At 47.1% G+C, this 21,397-nt stretch overlaps 1 protein-coding gene across 2 annotated transcripts in view; it reads right to left on the reverse strand.

Annotated features, from left to right (window-relative positions):
• Nucleotides 1-1,545: 1,545 nt before the first annotated feature.
• CCDC85C (coiled-coil domain containing 85C) overlaps nucleotides 1,546-21,397 on the reverse strand; it is a 111,943-nt gene continuing 92,091 nt past the window's right edge. For both annotated transcript variants that reach the window (XM_086613742.1, XM_086613741.1), the window contains 3 exons: nucleotides 12,080-12,175; nucleotides 3,255-3,353; nucleotides 1,546-1,635 (listed from right to left, as the gene is read on the reverse strand). In XM_086613742.1, the coding sequence (XP_086469868.1) occupies nucleotides 1,546-1,635; nucleotides 3,255-3,353; nucleotides 12,080-12,175 (285 nt within the window). The remainder of the gene's footprint in view (nucleotides 1,636-3,254; nucleotides 3,354-12,079; nucleotides 12,176-21,397) is intronic.

Raw genomic sequence — 21,397 nt, forward strand, 5'->3', positions numbered from 1 at the left:
TACTTTATTGTATACCACGGGACCAAGTGCCGTTCATAACTTGCACCATGTGCTCCTTGATACTGTATCGGTGCTCCATGTTAACACAATACCACAAGTGAAGAACTTGACTGGTAAAATAAATCAAATTAAGATTTATTTGACAGCTAATTCAGCTGTCTGTAGCTGTGACTGATTCTTATGGAGAATAAAAAGAAAGTGATGGTGTTTGAGGTCATTAAATCTTTGAACTAATCACTAAAATCGATGCAACTTTTGAAGAGGAGGCTTTGATCTTTTCACATACCTATCTTTAAAATTATTTTACACCAATTATTTTAATAACCAAGCCCCACTTCCTTGGACTATTGGGAAAGAACATCTAATAAAATACAGGGACAGCTGCTGTGACAACTTGGAAAAGAAGGGGGTCAAATTCTTACAACTATACAAGCAGCTACTCCACAATAGCAAAATATAAGTCCCATTGTTTTATATACAACCATTAGGAGAAGGAAAAACCCACTTGTTTTGGTTCATTAACAAAAATAAAGCTTGAATGGCAGGAAGCAGTCTCACCCAACAAGCCCGTGTTTATGGAGTTTTTATTCAGCTCTGCGAGGTTGTTTTTTAGTTACCTTACACAGGAACCAGTATAGGTGAGGGATCTAGCAAGAACATTAAAAAAGAAATACCCAAATCTTCCTTATGTGAAAGATGAGCTGCTCTCGAAGATCCTGTGAAAGCCATAAGCACTGTTAGGATGGCAGTTTCTGCTGAATTATTTTGTAGTAAAAGCTTTACAGGAAAAGTGTTGCCGTATTTGTAGGGAATACTGGTGGGTGGCTAAGTGACTTCAGTTCATTCACATTACGACTGCAGAAATCTCGTGTCATTTGTTCAGCAAAAATAGTTCATTAACAGCTGATACGGAGTCTCAAGCCTTCCCGTATCCTTGTGTGACAAGTACCGCCGTACAATGTTCAGAGTGGCACCGGTGCTTTCAGCTAGCCACTCAATGTTGCACATGGCGCCTTGTGAAAACAGTTGCATCTCATTCTCCAAAATAAGGACCTCCAAAAAAAGCGTTGGCAGCTCAGGAGCTTGGCAGGCAGTAAGCCAACAAATTCAAATTGCTCTTTCCTTGGAAGGTGCTGCCTGGAGCCATTAACCCAGCTATGAATCATTGACAAGCGGGTGGACCGGAGTGATACAAACTGTGACTTCTCTGCAGGTTAAGGGTTCTTCTTGGTCCTCTTAGAAATTCTCTCGAGTTAGTTAATTCTACAAACAGACCATTACAACAAAGCGGATTTGAACTACAATACAAATGATGCAAGTCTGGCATTATTGGATGGTTACCCATTGAACAGTAGTTCCAGAGCACCACAGCCTGGAAATCAGGCCTTTAGCTGCCGTATTTACACTATTGTTACAAAAAAAAGAAAACAGGAAACCCTGAAAAAACTCAACCCCAACTCCCAAAGAACAGGCAGCCAGAAACGCTGAGCTCTGCCTCTTTAGTCTTCACAGAATCAATTACTTCCAGCCTCTGGGACAGTGCTCCTACAAGGGACCCTTGAACTGGTTTCCTGAAAGATGTTGCCTGATGGAGGGTTTGGAACTCGCAGCATCGCCCAGCTTTCGCCAGACAACCTGTAATAAAAAATAAAGGGGTGGGGGAGAGAAAGATAGGAATTAAAAAAAACCCAAAGCCTCTGATGAGTCGCAGTATTTTTATAACTGCAGCCTGAAAGTCAAAAAAAGCCACTTCCTAGAGCTGGGCTGTAATTCTCAGCAGAGCCACTTGATGGCATCTGTGCACCAGTTTCCAAGGGGGAAAAAACACGCATTTTTCTAATTAGTCTCTCTTGAAATTAGAACCATTTTTGCCTGGGGTAATAGTATAAAACAAATACACTAGGTTCAGCTGTTAAGTTCAATGGTAGGTCAACTCCGCCGTGCTTACAGAAATGATGCTACCATGAACAGAAAAGATAATGATTAAAATTTTATATATATATATGACTTTCTAAAACCACGCATTTTATCACTTTAGGGCCACTGGGGCAAGGGAGGCTATTTTTTAAAAAATAAGAAACTGCAAAGCACTTCACAGCTGCCTTTTGTCTACATAAAATGAATATTTAAAGAGAAAACAGCTGATGTTATACAAACAGAAATGAGTCCATTTGGGATGATGAAGTTATGGCATTTTACCCTTCCCCCTGCATGGCTACAAGGAAATGCGGCAGAAAGCAGAAAAAATACCCTAAAAAGCAGGCCCTCGTTTACTCTGGTCTTGGCTTTGCTTACAGGGATTCGGCGACCAAAGCGAAGTGCCTCAGCCCTTGCCAAGGATGCTCACAGTGATTTCGCTCTGCAAGATGCACTTGTGTTCTTTCCACCCTCTTTTTAGGGTTGAGGTGGTTTGCAGAATTTAAATGGAGGGTTAGGCTCCTCTCTGCTGCTGTGAGGCACTAAACGATGCCGCTCGGGCTGACCTCCAACGTGGACTTCTAAAAGAGAAGGCTCCATCAGCATTCTCCTTCCTGTTGTGGGCACTGCTGGTACTGTCGAACAGCTCATCCCAACTGCAGGTGACACGCAGCTTGAGCCATGTTCTAGCAGAAATCTCAAACTCTTTGTTCAAAGCCAAAGCGTGACTGAGGTGCTTTGAAACCAGAGGCAGTGCCACAGCAGGAGACACTGCGGAGCAGAGGTTTGGTACGAACACTCATTGTACAGGACGTGGCAAGCTCAGTTAACAGCGTTGTTGCCCAACATGTTGGCAGTGCTAAAAGCACCCCACACACCATGATGCTGTTCAAAGGCTTCAGATTAAATATTCTCCTTCTGATGTTATCTTAAGGTTTAGTTTCAAACTCATTCAAGCTGTACAGCTTTAAAGATAGCAACCAGTTGCTCCTCAGCCCAAAATGAGTCCTTAAGGACACAGTTAGAGTCAACAGCTAAGAGGACTCTCCAAGCCAGGAAGAGCCCTTTGCACAGCTCTTGGTCAGCCAGACTAGCTACTCTGCACCCTTGAAGGCAGCAGAGTGGGAAGTATCTGCTGAGCAAAGGCTGCTCTGTGCAGTGAATGAGGCACTCTGGTTACTGATACCCAGAGCAATGGTCAGCTGAGCATCCACTCTTCCCTTGTGCCTGTGGATCTCGCGTCAAACGGGGCTTGTATGCAGCAGACCCCTGGTCCCCTGTGCTTCTAACAAAAGCCCACAAAAGAAACCCCTAGAGTTGCTGAGAGGAGTTATTACATTGCACATTTCACGAACAATCGCCTTCTCCTTTTCACTCAGGTCTTCTTCATAGTTGTCTTGCATTTGCCTGTCCAAATTTTCATGGACCTCAAGGACCTACAAAAAACAATATTACAAAAGCATTATGCTCCTTAAATAAGTAAGTGTCCCTATCAACCTCATTAACCACTATTTAAATTGGCAGGATTCGCAAAGCCTTGAGAGTCAGAACATTGCAAAGACAAGCGACTTGGTGTCAACCAACTCGGGCGACTCCATCCTCTCTCTTCCCTGGCAATGGCACGCTTTTGTCCCACCATCTGCATGGTGTGGCTGCCACCACAGTCCTGGGGGACCATGACATAATTGGCAGCAAGTTGCCTGTGCCCACAGACACATCTATTCCAGGAAGACTGCTGGTGGCCCCATCTTGAAGGCAGGTCTCCTAAGGCAGTCCCCCAGCAATGGAGAATCCACTTCCTGCATTCCCCTCTTGCGCAGGAGCGGACCTTCTCCACTACCTTGTACTAATCCAAGTCATGGGGCAACTGTGGTTAGCCCAGGTCAGCAGCTTTTAGGTCTAACAGGGTTTTAGCCATCAGGTAAAAAGGTAAACGGAGGTTTGTACCACTGAAAAGCAGAGTATTACCCACAGTGCAGCTTAAGTTTGTGGTCTCCAATCAGCCATGAACTTTCAGATCTTAAACAGACACAGCCAATTTCACTCACCTTTTGGCTGAAAATTGGTTTTAACCCATTTCATTTCTCAAGGGAACTCCTCGGAGGCCCAAAATGACAGTGAGCAAGAGATGGGCTGTTAGCGCGGTGCCCTGAGACTCAGAGACCCTGATTTCATTCTCAGCTCTTACCCTCTTCCTCTTCGAGCCAGATGCAGCCAGGCTGTGAAGGGGATGGGAACGGGGCAGGAAAAAAACTAATATTGCCTCCCAGGACCCCGTGTGCTGACTGCAGGCTTCTGAAGGCAACATCCCCACCGAGCGCCGCGGTGAATCTGGGTCACCTTCCTCTTGTGCCACAAACACCCTCTAAAGATGGAGATAACCACCTCGACTCCCTGAGCTTTACTTTCACCTCCGTCTGCACTGTTTCCACCCCTGCTGCACGCCCCATAAAGGTAAGGGAATAGCGGTCCTTGGTGGGGGCTGGCACACACACGCACCCCCTGCACAACCCCACGACTGCAGCCACAGCGGCAGGGAAACATCTACTGGCTCCTCATGGAGCTCAGCTGGTACAAACGCTGATGAACACAGGCCATACCCACAGAGTGCTGGTGCCTCCCCAGGCAGATGGGTTTTGCTGTCTTTCCTCTCCAGCCTGGCTACAGACAGCGGCCTGAGTGTGTGCCTGCAGCCTCTGGAGGAGTGAGGCATCACCTTTCCCTCCTGCTCATGACTACAGGGCTTCTCCCATGACATTAACAGGAGGAAAGCACTGCAAAAAACACAGGGACATGGCTGTGAAAGCATAGGAATAGCCCGGAAGGGAGGTGGGGAAAGATCTAAGACTCTCCAAGGAGGCTCCACTCCGTGGCTCGGAGGGCATCTCCAGCAGGCACTGCCTGATCTGGGAAGAACAAGGTTTCCTTGAAAAGACACAGAAGTTACAGCTCCGGCACTGACACCCCAGACCTGATGGGTCCAGCGCTCACGTTCGTGGGCCCCTGGACACGCTCAGCCCCGGGGGGCTGTGCCACACGCACGGATTTGCCTTGGGAAGGCGAGTAAACACGCTGTGAAAGCAGGTCCTGACACTGCAAAAAATAGTGGAAACACCCTGCTAGAGACTTATTTTCTTAGATTTCAGGTTGACAATGCTTGAAAATGGAAAAGGTCTGATTTTTAACTTCTTTTAAATAGCACTTGGAGCATACCAAGTGCTTTTAAAGAGCACTTGGAGCATACCACAGCGCAGGAATGCCTCAGGATTTTGCTGCTGCATGTGTGCCGACTACATACCTCAGCCAGGGCTCTGCCACCAATGAGCAAGATGGTCAGCTCAGCGTGCAGGGTCAAAGCTCCTGGAATCACCCAACTCCATCAAATAGCACGTGGTCTTCCTCACCACGATACATCCACACGCATATAAAGCTGTACAGCAAGCGTATTTGTGCGCGTGAACGTTCCTACACCTCCTAGGGAAGTGCAGAGCTAGATGGAGTGCAAGGATGGGTTTCACCCTTTGCTGAGGTACACAGCACTGGGTGCTCCATGAAACAGGATACCAGGGTAGATTATCGCCCGGTCTACCTCGGCACAGCAACCCTGCTGTACTGGAACCGCGTTGTGAACAAAAATAGGTCATTCTCTCAGGGCCCTTAACCTACTTCTACAATGCACCAGCTAGTTTAACCAACATAGCTGGGGCCAATCTTTGCACAAATAAGAATTATCCACATCCTTTCTAAGAGGAGAGGAAGGGCAAGAGGGATGCAAAAAGCATGTACACGCTGACAAAGACAGCATCTATTTTTTGCTAAAGAGGAGAGAATTAATTATTGATCCAGCTGGACTCGCACATCGAACTTGCTCGTCTGGAGTCAGTGTGCCTCTGACGCTCGGCTGCAGAGGCACCAGCCTGCAGGATCACATCCCTGTACGGAGCACCAGGGCTGCCTGCCTGGCAGGGAAGCACTGGCTGTGGTAACTGTCAAGGACAACCACAGTTTACCTTAGTTAAAGATCACATTAGCTTCAGCCTCTACTTCCACCAGCCATCACTCTTGCAGGCACAAGAGTCTCAGTGGACAAAAATAAACTGTTTTTCTATGATTTGCGCTTAAACTAGAACCCTGTTCCCTAGTCCAGGAGGTGTGAAAGAGCGGCGCAGCTCTTTTTTTTCAGTGGAAATGTCTTTTAATGGTGTAAACTAGGTAGAGCTGGAGCTGGAAATTGATCAGCCAGAAGTTATGGTTGTATTTCATTTCTGAATGACTTGGGACTCATTGCTCTGGAAATCATCCTGCTCCCTAGGCCCACCCCCATCTGGATAGGCACTTTATAAAGACGTGTTAGCATCTTGGGTATGGGAAAAAGAGATTTGGGGGGATAAAACTCAACAGCCTATCCTGGAAAGGCATGCTGGAAAAAAATACACTCTGAAGAGTGAAATCATCTCCTGAAGAAAGACAGGAAGGCCACTTAGCGCTGACTCAGCCCCAGTCCTTCTCAGATCCCGCCAACTGCCACCTCAGCTGTTTAAAAGGACCAGGTTAATGTTCCTCCGATTACCCCACAGGGGACCATGGATGTGCCTTCACACAAATTGTCTATGGCTCATCTGCAGTTCAAGGACTGACGGTTGAGTGCAGACCTAAGAAACCAGGTTATATCCTCCCATGGTTTGTGCCACATCCCAACCCAGGGGCCTAAGAAAACAGACAAGGGTACCTCAGGTTCAAAGTGGCTCATGCCGTCTCCTCCTTTTTGCTCTTCACCAAGCTGCACTGACAGCACTCGGCCCTTTGCAGACGCACCAGCACTATGTGATCTCCCTGGGTAAAATGCCAGCTGGCAAGGGCAGCCCGCTCCGCTCGGGCACTGGGCAACTCCCCATGCAGGGGAACGGGGCTGGCTCGTCTGGCTTTCTCCCTGCCGATACGTAAATGGTGAGGAACACCTCGGCCATATTCAGTTATCCTTCATGACTGCACTGACGTCTATGACCAAGGTAATGCCACCTCGAAGGCACCCAGTCCATTGCATCCACCTCCCTACTGACTTGCTGTACTGGCCCCGCAGGACCATGTAACGCATATTAAAACAAAACAAAACAAAACAAAAAAACACCAAAGAGTTGGGATGACTGCAGTAAAGCTTTGGAAGGGGAGTTGAAAGTTGAGGTAAGCGTTTATGTACCAGGAAGCACTCTGAGATTAAGGGATGCTTTCTGAAGGGTGCAAGCCTCACTGATTTTACTGACTTATAAGTTAACTGGACAAAAGACTGGGGAACACAGTACTCCGCTTCAGCAAGGGAACAGTCTATATTCCCTGCTAGGGCTCTTCCCTAGTTTTGGCAGGGACAAATCCTGCCTTACCCAACATCAGCGGGAGTGACTGATGACCTGCCCGATGGTTCTGCGTACATGGGAGAGGTCCAGGCTGCTGCTGTGGGGGAGTTGGGTTATAGGCTAAATGTCATTCTCGTACATTTGTCTCCTCCTCACCTCCCCACGTCTTTAGCAGGTTTGCTCAGTTCCTAAGAAAAGTGCTTTGATGTTCAGCGAGATACTGAGCTGTAGCATATGTACCTTTTATTCTCGTTAGCAAAAACAGCTGTTAGGAGCGCCAGCTTGTCATCTTGCTCCTTATTTAGTAGGTGTAAATAAACAAAAACTATTTCAAAAGCAAAAATAAAGAAAATCCCTGAATGCATTCAAGGAAGAATTTACTTAAGCTAAACGGCAGGCAACAAACACATCAGCCACATAGCTAGCCTTCAGCTGCCAGAAAATGCCAAGGAAAAAGCCTAGGGGACATTACATTGATGGGTGCAGACAGAGGCAATCCAGACGCCCTGAAGATCCATGCAGAGCGCACAGCCTCTCAGTGACCTTTGCTTGGGCAGAGAGCTGCGTCCTTGCAGCCACACCACTCCTGGACACACTTGCATTCAAGCAGCCCAAGTGAAGCCAACTTCCAACTGTCTTTGCCCTTCCTTGTGGTAAGGAGCTAGTCTGCTACAGTCATAAGGACTTCTTTACACAACCAAGAAGGGCTTTTTCAATATCTGATGTGGTACAGCCAAACCACAAAGTGTTGTTTATAGGCTGCTTTCTTCTCCTGCTCAGGCAAGGCCATGAGCTGTATCACAGGCAGTGAGGGTCTAAGCTGATAGCTGCATCCAGTTTCCCACATGCAGAGGCTGGCACTGGAAAAGCTGCTCAGTCCTGCAGAGTGCAAATAAGACCTACTCCATATGCTACGGCATGCCATGGCCAAAAACCGTCGTCTTCTACCCAGTTTAAGATCTGTGGCTGGAGACCAACAGCCACAATTTCACTGTGCCACAAGAAGGGAGGAGGAGAGATTGAGACCATGACCAGTTTCCTCAGTCTTTTCAGTTTCCAGCTGATCCTTGGAAATGGACCACAGGATGGAAAAATAAACACCTTTTCATCCCTCCCTGTCACAGTGACCTACAGGAGAATTTCCTCCTCACTTCAAATGTGAGAATATTTTTAACCCTAAGTGTGTGAGTAGGACACATCATTTGAGATCACTTATGCCCCATGAGATGTGACTGCTATGCCACCTGCTCCCTGACCCCAGGTGTGGCACTTTCCAGGGTTTTGAAGACAAATAAATGTACCCCACTGGTCAAATTATGAAATTGCAGAGAAGAATCTCTTCCAGTCCTTCCTAGTGATCAACAAAGCTCTGAAGTAGAGGATTAATCATCATCATCATCATCATCATCATCATCATCATCATCATCATCATCATCATCATCGTAAGTGCAAACAACCAGTCATCCAACCTCCTTTCAACTCCTTTATACGCATCATTGTGCCAGACCTCTCAAACTTAATTTCCAGTTTCCAAGAATCTTCCTCATTCATTTTCCAGTCCTTTTCACAAGCTTATCAAACCACATCTTAAAACCATTTATGTTTCTTGCTCTTACTAAGCAATTCAGTCTCGTAACCCCTAAAGCAAGTAGGAACCTAGTTTCCCCCCAGAATGTGTTCATAATAAATTTGTAACTATTTGATCTTGTAATTTAAAAACATTATCAACTCTGCTTAATATTGTCTGTCACCACAACCTCACCAAATGCAATGAAGGGCAGGACCAGAAAGGTACGAATCTCACAGTTTGGGAAGAAAAAGCCAACAGCAGTAGTCTGGACTGCATGAGGGCTTGGATGACTAAATGCAAGCAAAACTGGATTAGTGCAAAGTGTCAGAAAAACAAAGGTACCGCATGAGTCTGCAATGTTCAGCAAGGCATCAGATCCATATTCATATATATACAGGGGAAATGTCATCCACAAGCACAATGCAGCATAGCACAGAATGGAGCAAACCAGCTTTCTGATAGAACAGAACCATTCCCAACAAGCAAAGTAGAAACTTGCCTGCAAAACACAGGACAAATATATGTAAGCAAGTGGACTACCACTTGTGTGGTATGGGCTCCTTTGGGAATTAGTAAAAACTGTATTAAAGGTATTTTCTAATCTTTGATGGTGCTGGACAACCTCCTCTTAAGATCCAATGAGAGTTATACAATCTGGCTGTGTAAAGCCTCAAGTAAGCAGAAAGATCAAGATTTTCAGCTTGAAGGATCTTCTATAATTTAAATTCAAATTTCATCCAAATCAAACTAAGCTTGTCTTTCCTTTCATTATTTCTCATATACCATAAATACATAGAAGATGAACTACTAGTGACACCCAATATCCTCCCAGGATCTTGCAGCTGCCCAGTGGAGCCAACATCCTTGCCAGCTGCACTACTGCTTCTCCTGACACTTGTTGGTTTTACCACCAACACCTGCCACATCCATCCTGGAGCCAAGAGACCCTGGACAGGCACAAAAAAGTAAGCTGAAAACACTAAAAACTAGAAAATTTAGGGAACTTGGAGATCAAAGACATCTGTGCCATTTATTTAGCTGTCAGATGTGGAAAGGTACAAAGCAAAGAACTTTGTAAGCGTCAGTCTCTACATCTAGGAGAGTCTAAGCTATTGACGATGCTACTGCTGGACCTTTTTTCCAGCTATGACCATGAGGATCTGAACTCCAGAGCAGCCATCCAGGAATCCTCCTTTGATTTAACAAGAGCTTTTTAACCTTGTACAAAATGTTTCAGCTTCAACAAATCCAAATGTATAAATCAGTATATTCCAGCCAGAGCCTAATTTAGTTAAGAGACTTTCCAGCCATCCCTATGTCATCTTGGAAAGGATTTGTGCTTCTGTGTCCCGCAGACACTCAGTAGTACCTTGCTTCACGAGTTAAACATGTAACACCAGGACATTACATTTTTCCTGCTAATGGATGGTCACTAAGATGTGAGAACTGCTGTGAAATCATGGTGTAAGTTTTTTCCTTTAACTCAGCTAGCAGTGTCCCATGGCTTTTACTGCCAACGGTCCTGACTTTAATCCCCACTGATGAGGCACAAACCTATATGGGTATGATGCCTTGGTTTGCTGTGTGTTTACAAAAAATAAAGTCTTTCTTCTCTGAAGTCTGCTGCAGGATTGTCAATAACAAAAAGTATGTAGGAACTGCGGGTTTTGTGTTCCTTTTGCAAACAGCATTTTGGTCACTGCTGTGTGATGGTTTGATGTGGGGGGGGGTGGTTCTGGTGGCAGGAGAGGGGATTTGCTCCCTGTGACCTCCCTGGTTTTGGAACTGAGTCAGACCCAGTTCTGGCCACCAGATTGGACTCCCATCCCCCTCAGGGCTGAGCCAATCGGTGCCTCTGTGAATTGCCCTATTTAAGTTGGGACAAAGAAACCGGAAAAGGTGCTTTGCCCAGGAGTGAGGAGAGAGGAGGACAGCGCTGCCCCCACTCCTCGGCTCCTGGCTGGGGGCTGCCCACACTGGGCTGGCGCCACACGCTGAGGATGACCGCGGCGGAGCCACTTGGGGAACTTGGGGAGCACCCTGCTCCCGGGGTACCTGCTGGTCCGAGTTCACCCAGAGAGGACTAAGATCTGAGAGAAACAGCCACACAGACACCAGGTCAGTGAAGATGGAATAGGATGAGGTGTGCCAGAGCTGAGTTTCCCCTGCAACCAGTGGCGAGATGGCAGGCGGCCCCCCTGCAGCCAGGACGGACTCGGTGGAGCAGAGACCCACTCGCAACCTGTGGAGAACTCACGTCGGAGAAGAGATGTCTGGGCCTGAGGACGGTCATGAAGCATGGGCACGACAAGTTAGAGAGGCATCTAGAGTCCGTGGGACGACCCATGCCAGAGCGAGTGGCAACAGCTCCCTAAGAATCCGAGACTACTGTAAAGCTCACACTGGAGCAATCCGATGGGGAAGGATTGCATCCTGTGGGTAGGACTCACATTGGAGAATTTTGTGAATTTTCCTCGTGAGGAGGGGATCCACTGGAGCAAGGGAAAAGGGTGTAAGGACTCCTCTTCCTTTAAGAAAGGAGCGGCAGTAACAACATGGGATGAACTGACCTGCACTCCCCCAATCCCTGTCCCCCTGTGCTGCTGTGGGGGAGGTAGAGCCGGGAAGAAAAGGAAAGGGGGGGGGAGGTGTTGTTTTTAAGATGTGGCTTTGTTTTCTCTTTATACTCTCAAGTAACCGGTTTTATTTCCCTTTGTCCCTTTTAAGTAACTGTTAATAAATTGCTTTGCTTTAAGAAAGCCGAGTCTGTTTTGCCCGGGACCATGGTTGGTGGGTGCTCCCTCTCTGTTCTTGTCTCGACCCTCAGTCCTTTTATTATATTTTTCTCCTCTTTATTTCACTGGAGAAGGAGTGAGAGAGCAGCTGTGTGGAGTTTAGTTGCCAGATCGGCCTAAACCACGACATGCTGTCACCCTAGAGACATGGGTTACGCAGGACTGTTGAACAGAAAGGGTAACCAACACCTTCGACATCAGCAGCTTTTGTTGGAAGTTTCCCACCCAAAAACCAGTCATGCATGATCTTGCTTAACTCCGCAACTATTTGAAGCAATGATTATTCATCATGATACAAGTGCTGGTTACCGATAATCTGCCTGACTACTAACTTTCTATTTCCAGTTGCTGTGTTTCCACAAGAAGAGCAAACGTCCAGTTGTGCCGCTCCGGTGCTTGTTGCACCATGCCGCACTGCACTGCACGGCCGTGTGCAGCATCCTTACCTTCATAGCATGCACAACAGCCTCTGGTTTCTGACCAACAGAGACGTATCCTGCTGCAGGAGAAGATGCCAGATCAGAGGTCATGCGAGCTGGTCCCTGTTGAAATAAGAGAAGATGTGCTTTAATTCCCTTTGGGTGACACAAGCAAGGAGGAAGAAATATCCAGAAAATCTGAGTACTAGCTTCTCTCAAATTCAACCCCCTTCAGCCACCTGCAAAGACAAAAGACACTACTACCCCCTCCTCACAAGTCACTTGATTTAATGCCATTTAAGCCTACCATCACCCAGTCTAGATGTACTCAGGCAGGAGATCACCCTGGTTTAAAGCTAAGTTGATTCAAGAAACATTTTTTGCTCACTTAAGATAACTTTGTACAAGAACAAGATCAAACAGATCTCATCCTTCTAGCCAAGGGAGCAATGCAAACAAGATGATTTTCCAGTATAAAGCAGTCATTTCTAAGAAGCTGCATTCATGAAAGAAACAGTTGGCATGACTTCATTGCTTTTCTGGCAACATTTTCACATAGACATCAAGTACCAATCTTCAGCTACAGAGAAAATTGTGAAGGCAACCTTAAAACAAGCAGATGTCCAAACCTAATGTTGGCTGGATTCGTTTCCAAAATGCTGGCCAGTCCTCCTGCACGAAGGATCCCATCGGGATAGATGCCGAAATTACATTTTACAAAAGATTTCTACTGTCCAAACAGCCTTGTAAGCACTTTTCATAGGGCTTTCCTTTCTTAAAAGCATCAGACTTGGATTATGAGAGACACAATATCTTTATTCAGGGAGATGCACCCTGCCTGTCCCTAATGTTTTTGCATTGCTTTTTAGCAGTGGGAGAAATTAACAATGAAACCATTGACCAAACTCGTATTTAGTCTTCACATCCTTTAGGAAACACAAAGAATGATTATACTGGGAGCCTCTGAAAGCAAATTAGGATGGCAGAGTGGCATGTAGCACCATCGCAGGAATGCCTTCATATAACAACACACGAGGCATCCATTCTCATCTTTTCCACGTTTAAAAACACAGCATGTTTTATGCTTTGTCTCATTGCTTTGCCTTCTAAGCCAGGGCCAGCAAAGTCGTGCCAGAAAGGAAGACCAACAGAGGGGCACTTCCCTGCCTCTCATTCTTCCAACTGTTTTAAGTTGTGGAGGCCTTCATTACTAACAAAAGTGTTCATGCGCATACATTAAATAAAAAGACGGGCCAATCCATTAGGCTACAGACAAAAATAGCCACTGATCTGTGCTTAACCCATGTCTTGGTCAACTGCCATTGACTGATAATAGCGACCTTCATGAACTGAGTTGCTGGTCATACAAAACCTTCCTTCTGAGAGGCAGGCGTCTCAGCAAAAGGAAAATTAGACTTAATAACTCCACAGTAATTCTCCAAGGAGATTTAACAGACTGTCAAAGCACAGAGATCAAGAGACACTCAGTGGCTCGGCATGGTTCTGGACCTGCTGGCAGAGGGCTGCAGCTTGCTGGAGCTGTGGCCACCTGGGGACATGTCCTCAGCCATCCTGTCCATAACGTCACACAGACAAAGCAGAGGCTGGGGAGGCAGCACAATGAACTGGGTCCAGCCAGTCTACAGCTATGATTTAAGACTGCGAAATAGGTTACAAATTTCTCACAAGGCTGGTGAATGCAACAGAGTCCTTCCAGAATCAGCCTCCCACAGAGGTCAAAGACACCAATACATGCATCATTCCTCTGCCTTCAGCATGCAAGTTACCTTCTTTCCAGAAATGACCAAGACCATTATAACTGAAAGCAGAAGTTTGTGGCCATGAACCATACTTGCTATCTATCTTCCCTCACGACCCTCTTTAGAAGTAACACAGGAAATACCAAGCAAAGGTCTAACATCCAGTATTTCTTCTGAGTTAAGAGTAATCTGACGAAGTAAAAGGAATTCTGCTGCTGACAACATTTTAAATACAGTTTTCTGACCAAACCAGAGTAGATCACGAGGTCTCCTGTATGACAGGCAGCGGCAGCTTCTCCTCACAGTACTAAAGTCACTAATGAGCTACAAAGTGTTTCCGTGATCGTAATCACTCTCAAAATTATTACAGAATACAAATGAAACCACAATGATCAGAGAGAAATGCTTTTTAAAGAGCTTGATCATACTTAACCAATCACCATACCGACAAGATAAAAGCAATCTTGCAAGCATGGTGATGCACTGGATATATTGTATCACACCAAAAACATTCAAAGGGTCACTTCTTTCTCAGATGGGTGGCTGAAGTTTGGCAAGGGCTATCAACTGAGCTCTACCTGAAGACAGGCAGAGAATTTGACTGAAGAAGAGAAAAATAATGTTAAAGAATGAGAGATGCAGCAAAGGAGGTAGACCCAAAACTTGCTATTGGAGTCTCAGTAACAGATGACTTCATTTCTAAACCAGGCACGATCCTTGATCCTTAGCTTGGAAGCCAAAACCCCCAGCCAACTGAAACAGATGTCCAAATTACTGAGAACAATCGTCAGCAATGGCGAGTGTAGCAAACATCCACGCCACTGGCCCGCTATGCCCCAAGCCACAGAGATCTCCCCACCGCGTGAGACTATTACTACAAAAGGCCACACATGCATGTGCAGAAAGTGGGGGAGCAAGGAAGGATCTCACCCACATCCCTGCTCTTTGCAACTGCAGGATGCAACAAGCTAAAAACTCCCACACTGCTAACGATGGGTCAGTATTTATCACTACACTTCGTGCTTTTTGTGCAGTTGCACCCTTAAACAAGGCTCCAGACATACAAAGACTCAGAGTTTTGTAAAGGGGAGTAAATGCTTCATTCCCACTGATTTCCGTGTGGTTCACAAAAAAGCTTCAGTGAAACTCCTATCAGCTTCCTGCATGGAGGCATACATAAAGGAGGCCAGAAAAGAGGAGACTGTAGTCAGCAAGGAAAGAAACGACAACATATCCAGCAGGATGCATGGCCAGCCTTCGGAGGATGGAGGAGAGGAAAAGGGGCAGAGTTCACCCATAGTGTTAGCTGAAGGGGAGGAAATGGAAGGAACTGGAGATAAGGTCAAGGTTGCTGGACTGGAAAACTGCCAACAGCAGGAGAGAAGGGAGGAATAGGAAGAAAGAGGAGGATGTGCATTTTACCCAGCAGGAAACCAGTTGAGATGAAATGCAGGGGAGGGGGAACCAGAGATAGGAGACAGGAGATTGGAAGAAGGGCAGGAGGGCAGGAGGGAGGCGGAAACGTCAGGAAGTCAGTGTTAAGGTAGTAGCTGAAATCACACAGATGGAGGAGATTCCTCATGATTAAAATAGATGCGTTTAGAGACTGTGGGTAAGAATTACCACAGCTGCACCCAGGCACTCTCAACTCAGCTACTCTGAGGATCTCCATCCCTGCAGAATCCCATGCCTTTCCCGTTCCCTATAGCTGACATTTTCACAGCCATGGGAACACGACTGACTCAGCACCCTGACGGACAATAATAGCAAGGTTAATCTGGTTACATCCTAAGAAGCAGTTGTTGTCCCTATAGGCAAAAAGCAATACGGTGTGTTTGGGGCATCCATCACTCTCAATTTCCTCTCCCTGTCTGCTTTTGTCAAACATGCACTCTCTGTATTAGATGGACATCTGGCTTTTCCGCTTGCTAGGTTTTCATAGAGTTTGGTAGCTCAGAGATGGTTCACTCCTCATCCTCAGACACGCAGCTGAGGTATCACATAATTATGTAAGTGAACGACGGTGTTAAAAGACAGCTCAGAAGTCACCAAAAAGGATGCCATTATATTTATAATAAAGCTATTCAGAAATACCATATAGATAGTTTTTCGAGTTTACTTCCTGCTGAGGCTGAACCTCAGCAGAATGAGAAGCTGAGTTATTTCAAAATGCAAAGTTTCTTATTCTCTTTGGCCCCAAATAGCTTTGGAGTTGCTTCAGATTTACAGCAGCAGAGACAAGGCTGGAAGTTGGCTTGTTTGATTCATCACTTACACAAGAATTTGTAATTCGAAAAGAAAACACTGTACATCTACGCTGTGGCGTCAAATGGTCACCTGGGTAGAACTACACTGCACACTGCTTTCCATTTCACCCACAGCCACCGTTACACTGCTGAAAGAAAGAGCTGCCCAGTGGTGAGACTGCCAGTCTAATTAAGAGTGAGGGGCTCTGAATTATGTATCTGATGCACTCGAGTTCCTGACCGCTTGGAGGAAGCACCTTATCTTCCCTATGCATAGGGTTTGTTGACCACTGCACCTCTGAGAGACCCTTCTCCAAGACATGTCTTTAAGAAGCAAGAGTTCCAGGGAACCAAAGGCTGTTAAGCCATGTACGACCATCTGATGCTTCCTAGGTAAATCAGTGCTTTTGCTGCTCTGCAAACCACTGTGGGAGTTCAGAGCATTCAGGACCGCTGCAGCGTGGATCTCCCATGAGTTCAGCCTTGGGAAGAAAAGCCCTATCTCTGCTGCCAGGACGGCTCTGGGACTGCAGTGTCTCAAGAGGCTCCTAGTGAGGCTCTTCCACATTCCTCATGGGAGGCAAGTGCCAAGTCCCCATGTAGCCAGTCCCTCTCCCACTGGAGAAACCACAACAAGAGCTATTCCTCCGCCGCCTCGGTGCAGACAGCACTACTGGAGCACCACTGAACACATTTCCCTTTCAGCCCCTGTCTGTTCCTTCACTTCCAGCAGAGCAGCACTGGATATTTGCTGGTGTCTGTGATGGGAACAACGCACTTCTCAGATCTTACTGTTTCCACGTAGCATCAGCCCCCTCCCCATCCTGCCAGCCCCAACTGTGCATGCCCAAACAACAAATACACTAAAGAAGCCCAGTTCTGTTCGAGACCTCTCACCAGCGCCTGAAGGGCTTGTGATTCAATCTCCAAGTCTGTAAGGAGACTCACAGTCCAGCTGTATCATAAATAGACTAAGAAAAGAGAGAGGAACTCTGCAGTCTCTCATGCCAGAGCACCCTTGAAGGAATATGCTACGCACAGGGGATAAATCCCTCAGTTCTCTATCTGCTAAGAATGATGCTTGACCTGTTGACAATCTCAAGTCCAACAAACCAAATCAAACTTGCCCCATGCACTGCCCTGGCCCGGAACCCAAAGACCATCAGTGAAGCAAGAGCACTTATGTGAGAAAGAAAATCTGAAGACCACAAATACTGCCAATGATCCTTTTTAATCCAACACCAAAAAATGAAGGGCAGAGGCCTCAACTTGGAGCTGCTAGAGAATATCTGCTGCTGTGTATTGAGCCATGGTGGCATTGCCAGTGTCTAGGACCAAGTTGCCTACTGAGTCCTTGCTGGCTCTGTCTGGTTGCCTATGATGTGGTCCAGCACAGATGCTGACAGGCATCACCATCGATACTTCATTCCTACCTGTTTGAAGGAATAAAATTAATAGGACTCTCTGTAATAGGGCACACTGGGAACTCTTGATAATGACACGCCTCCACAGAGGCAAAATAAGGCTTAAAATATGAACATTTCTTAATAACAGTAGGAATGCTTTGCAATACAAGAATAAAAAAGCCTAACTGGGGATGACAGGTGTCTGCTCTTTTAGAGGTTTTGGGTTGGAAATTTCAAAAAGGAACAAAGAAATTGCAATAAACAATTTCTCCATGATTCCCCCAGGGATCGGAAAAGACATGAGACCTTGGTCCTACCATCAGTTTTCAATCGCTTTCTGCTTGATTATGCTCTGTCTTTTAAAGACATCCTCTCTTACCTGAGCTCTGAGAGAGCTATTCCTGATCTGCAGAAAGACTGCAAAAGACTAAGATTCAAAACCCAGAGGAAAACGTCATGCTGATTTTACTTCACCTAACAGCCACAGCCCAGGCACTGCGGATGCTTCAGACCAATGTGGAGCGTGCAAGTAAGCGTTAATGCTTCTGAACCTCACATCTTCTCCTTGCCTTCTATTAATTCTTGTCTACAATTTCAAAAAAACAAGTAGACATTTAGGATTCAAACCCGATTAAACAAACCACACTTTTCTAATGGCATACCTCAGACAACATTAAAGCTAAATGGAGTCATATCAGACACTGTGAAGTTTTTATTACCAAGATAGAACAAGGAAAATTACATTATAGGCAGGCACTGCCGGACAACTCGCAGCAAAATTCCAAGGCACATCTATTTATCTCATGGTGGTTTTGTTTCCAGACTGCTTACCCAGCTTTCAATTATACTTGGGCCCTTCCTTAGCACCCATCACCATCCACGTGCTTTACATAAAGGTGCCTACACCACCCTGTAAATTAGGAACTATTAAGAGACAAGCAGGAGGCAGTAACATGCCCACGGCCATGTGGAAAGTGGGTGGCAGAGCTGGGCAGCAACATGGAAAGCTGCCACATCTGACTGCAAACCCCAGCCCCAGCCGCTCAGCATATTTTGCTTTTGTGAATGCGCTTGTGGCTACAAAGTTCAGAAAGTGCCTGACTAACCCCCAGGGAGCAGCTCCAGCCAGAGACAGTGCTGGGAGCAGGTGGGGAAAACCAGCGGCAAAATCAAGCACTGAGAGCATGGCACCACTCTGGCACGGCAGGAGCATCCCCGGACCCTCGCGGGGAGCATGCCGAAGCCCCAGAGCACGGCATCCCCAAAGCACAGCATCCTCAAAGCATGGCATCCCCATCAGAAGTGCAGCACAGGCGGCACTGAGGGCAAGCATGGGGTTCACACAGGCAGCCAGTCCATTCAGAAAGAGGCATTTTCCTTCACGCAGAGCTGAGCAGCACCCCTGGGAGATGGCACTAAAAAAAAATAATGTCCCATTACCACCAGCCTAAGAAATTCCCTGGGCCTGGACTCATCAAAGGCAGATGAGTCCCCCTCATCGTTTTTGCAGCCAGGGCTGTGTTTCCCATCCTCCGCTGCGTTGCAGCTGCAGAGGGGTTAATGGCTGAAACAAAGCAACGGTGCCACGCGGCACTGAAGCAAGACGTGACTCTGGGCTGATATTTCGCCCTCCCTTCCTTGGAAGCCCCTTCCCTCCCTGCTGCATCTTCTCATGCCCATGGCAGCTCTGCCATTGCCACCATGCGTAGTGCTCCTGAAGGGGTCCGGCTCCTCTCACAGCCCCACAGGGATAAGGTGACCTGCAGGCATCCTGGCAGCAGCCCCAGGGCTCCTGGCTGGCTGCAGGAAGGAGACTTTCTGAAGGCACGAAGAAGTGACCAGCACTGGCTCCTCTACAAGCCACGCTGTGCAAAGGGCACCCTTTTTGCCACCCTGCTACAGGCGATGCCAGACCTCTCGTGCCTGAGCACGGGACACCCTCACCAGAGCCGAGATGCACCCAGGTCCCTTATGTGTCCAGTCTGCCTGGCAGATGATCCAAAGTGATGGTGACATTTGGTTATTGTTATTCCGTGCCTACTGTGCAGAAAGCCTGCCAGCATCCAGCTCAAAACAAACCACCCGCTCCCGCTTTGTGCGCTTAAATGGCTGCATGGCCCTATGTTCCCAAAGTCGCAGCAGGCTGCCTCGCAGCTGCGAGCACTTGACACCCTGCCACAGGCACAGGAGAAGGAACACGTGGGAAATCCCATGGACAGACACCGGCTCCCCAGCACAACACAGGTCCTGGAGTGCGAGAGCCATCAGTGCTCTGTATTAGCATCTTCCCTATCAAATCAAGGGACTTTACTGCAGATGCTAATCTCCTTTGGCATTACTTAATTTGCTGCCTTTAATCATAGAGAGCAGCTGGTCATGTAAACATTCAAATCCATGAATTAACCGCTGGGTCCACACAGGAGCCAGGCAGAGCCCCTCAACTCTGTGTGCATCTTCACTGTGTTCATGGATATCTACTTAAGTAACAAAAGGGGTTTACACCAATGGCCCTTTTGATTAACAAGGAAACAATTTAACTGTTTCATTGCTTTCTGAGCATGAACATCAAGGACACCTGACAAAAGAATAGCTGTTCTCCCCAGCAGGCATGACACAGCACTGGCTGTACAGGCTGTGCTGGGGCAGCAAAGGAAAAGGAGGATTTCAGGGACTGCCCCCGACAGAATAAACAAAGTCAGGACATTGTTTGCAACTGGATCATCTACAAACAGGAAGGGTGTATTTTCTCAGCACATTGCGCTAACAGTAGATCGCAGCTCCAGCCCTGGGAAACTCCTCAGTGCATGCAAGGCCAGTGAGGTGCTTCCTCAGGCAGCGGAAGGGAGAGGATAGTGGTTGCTGTCGGGGTGGGTAACAGTGCTGCGGAGCTGGAATGGGTGTACACTGCCAAAGAGCCCCGCCAACAGCTTCAGCTGCCCCCCCCACCCCCGACTGTGAAATTATTACCAACATGACATAGTTAGAGAAGTGTCCCCAACACAAGAAGGACATGGAGCTGCTGGAGCGAGTCCAGAGGAGGGCCACAAAAACGATCTGAGGGCTGGAGCACTTCTCCTAGGAAGACAAGCTGAGAGAATTGGGGCTGTTCAGCCCGGAGAAGAGAAGGCTCTGGGGTGATCTTATAGCAGCCTTCCGGTACCTAAAGGGGGCCTACAGGAAAGCTGGAGGGGGACTTTTTACAAGGACATGTAGTGATAGGACAAGGGGCAATGGATTTAAACTGAAGGAGGGCAGATTAAGATTAGATACAAGGAATAAATTTTGTACAGTGAGGGTTGTGAAACACTGGAACAGGTTGCCCAAAGGAGTTGTGGATGCCCTATCCCTAGAGGTGTTCAAAGCCAGGTTGGACGAGGCTTTGAGCAATCTGGTCTAGCAAAAGGTGTCCCTGCCCATGGCAGGGGGGTTGGAACTAGATGATCTTTAACGTCCCTTCCAACCCAAACCATTCCATGATTCTATAAGTTTCAGCCCGTAACTATCTGATACAGGCAAACACGAAGTCTGACTGGCTATGGACAGAGTGAGCCCATGCTGCACCCACAAAATGCACTAACTCCGACTGACTCACAGGGGCACTATCAGCATAAGGATTTTGAGGTGCGAATTCTTTTCATAAGGGAACGTCAAGCACATCTGATTTCAGAAGGAAACAGTGGGTAGTTTTAAGGCTTTCCTGATTTTGAAGCAAATCTGATCTGGGGCTGGCCCAGGTGAAAGCCTCTGGGTGGGTGGAGGATGCACACAGATGTGGGAGGATACCCACACACATCTGTATCACACATCCAGGTCTCCATTTCAGCCTGGCTGCCCTGGCCATTGCTGGCAAAGCTGCCTCCTCCCTGGGGCAGAGGGAGGGTTTGTGGTGCCCCTGTGTCTCCCCTGACCCATTGCCAGCCCCAAGAGAATGCA

This window comes from Tauraco erythrolophus, chromosome 6, assembly GCF_009769465.1.
Source record: "Tauraco erythrolophus isolate bTauEry1 chromosome 6, bTauEry1.pri, whole genome shotgun sequence".
Taxonomy (NCBI): Eukaryota; Metazoa; Chordata; class Aves; order Musophagiformes; family Musophagidae; genus Tauraco; species Tauraco erythrolophus.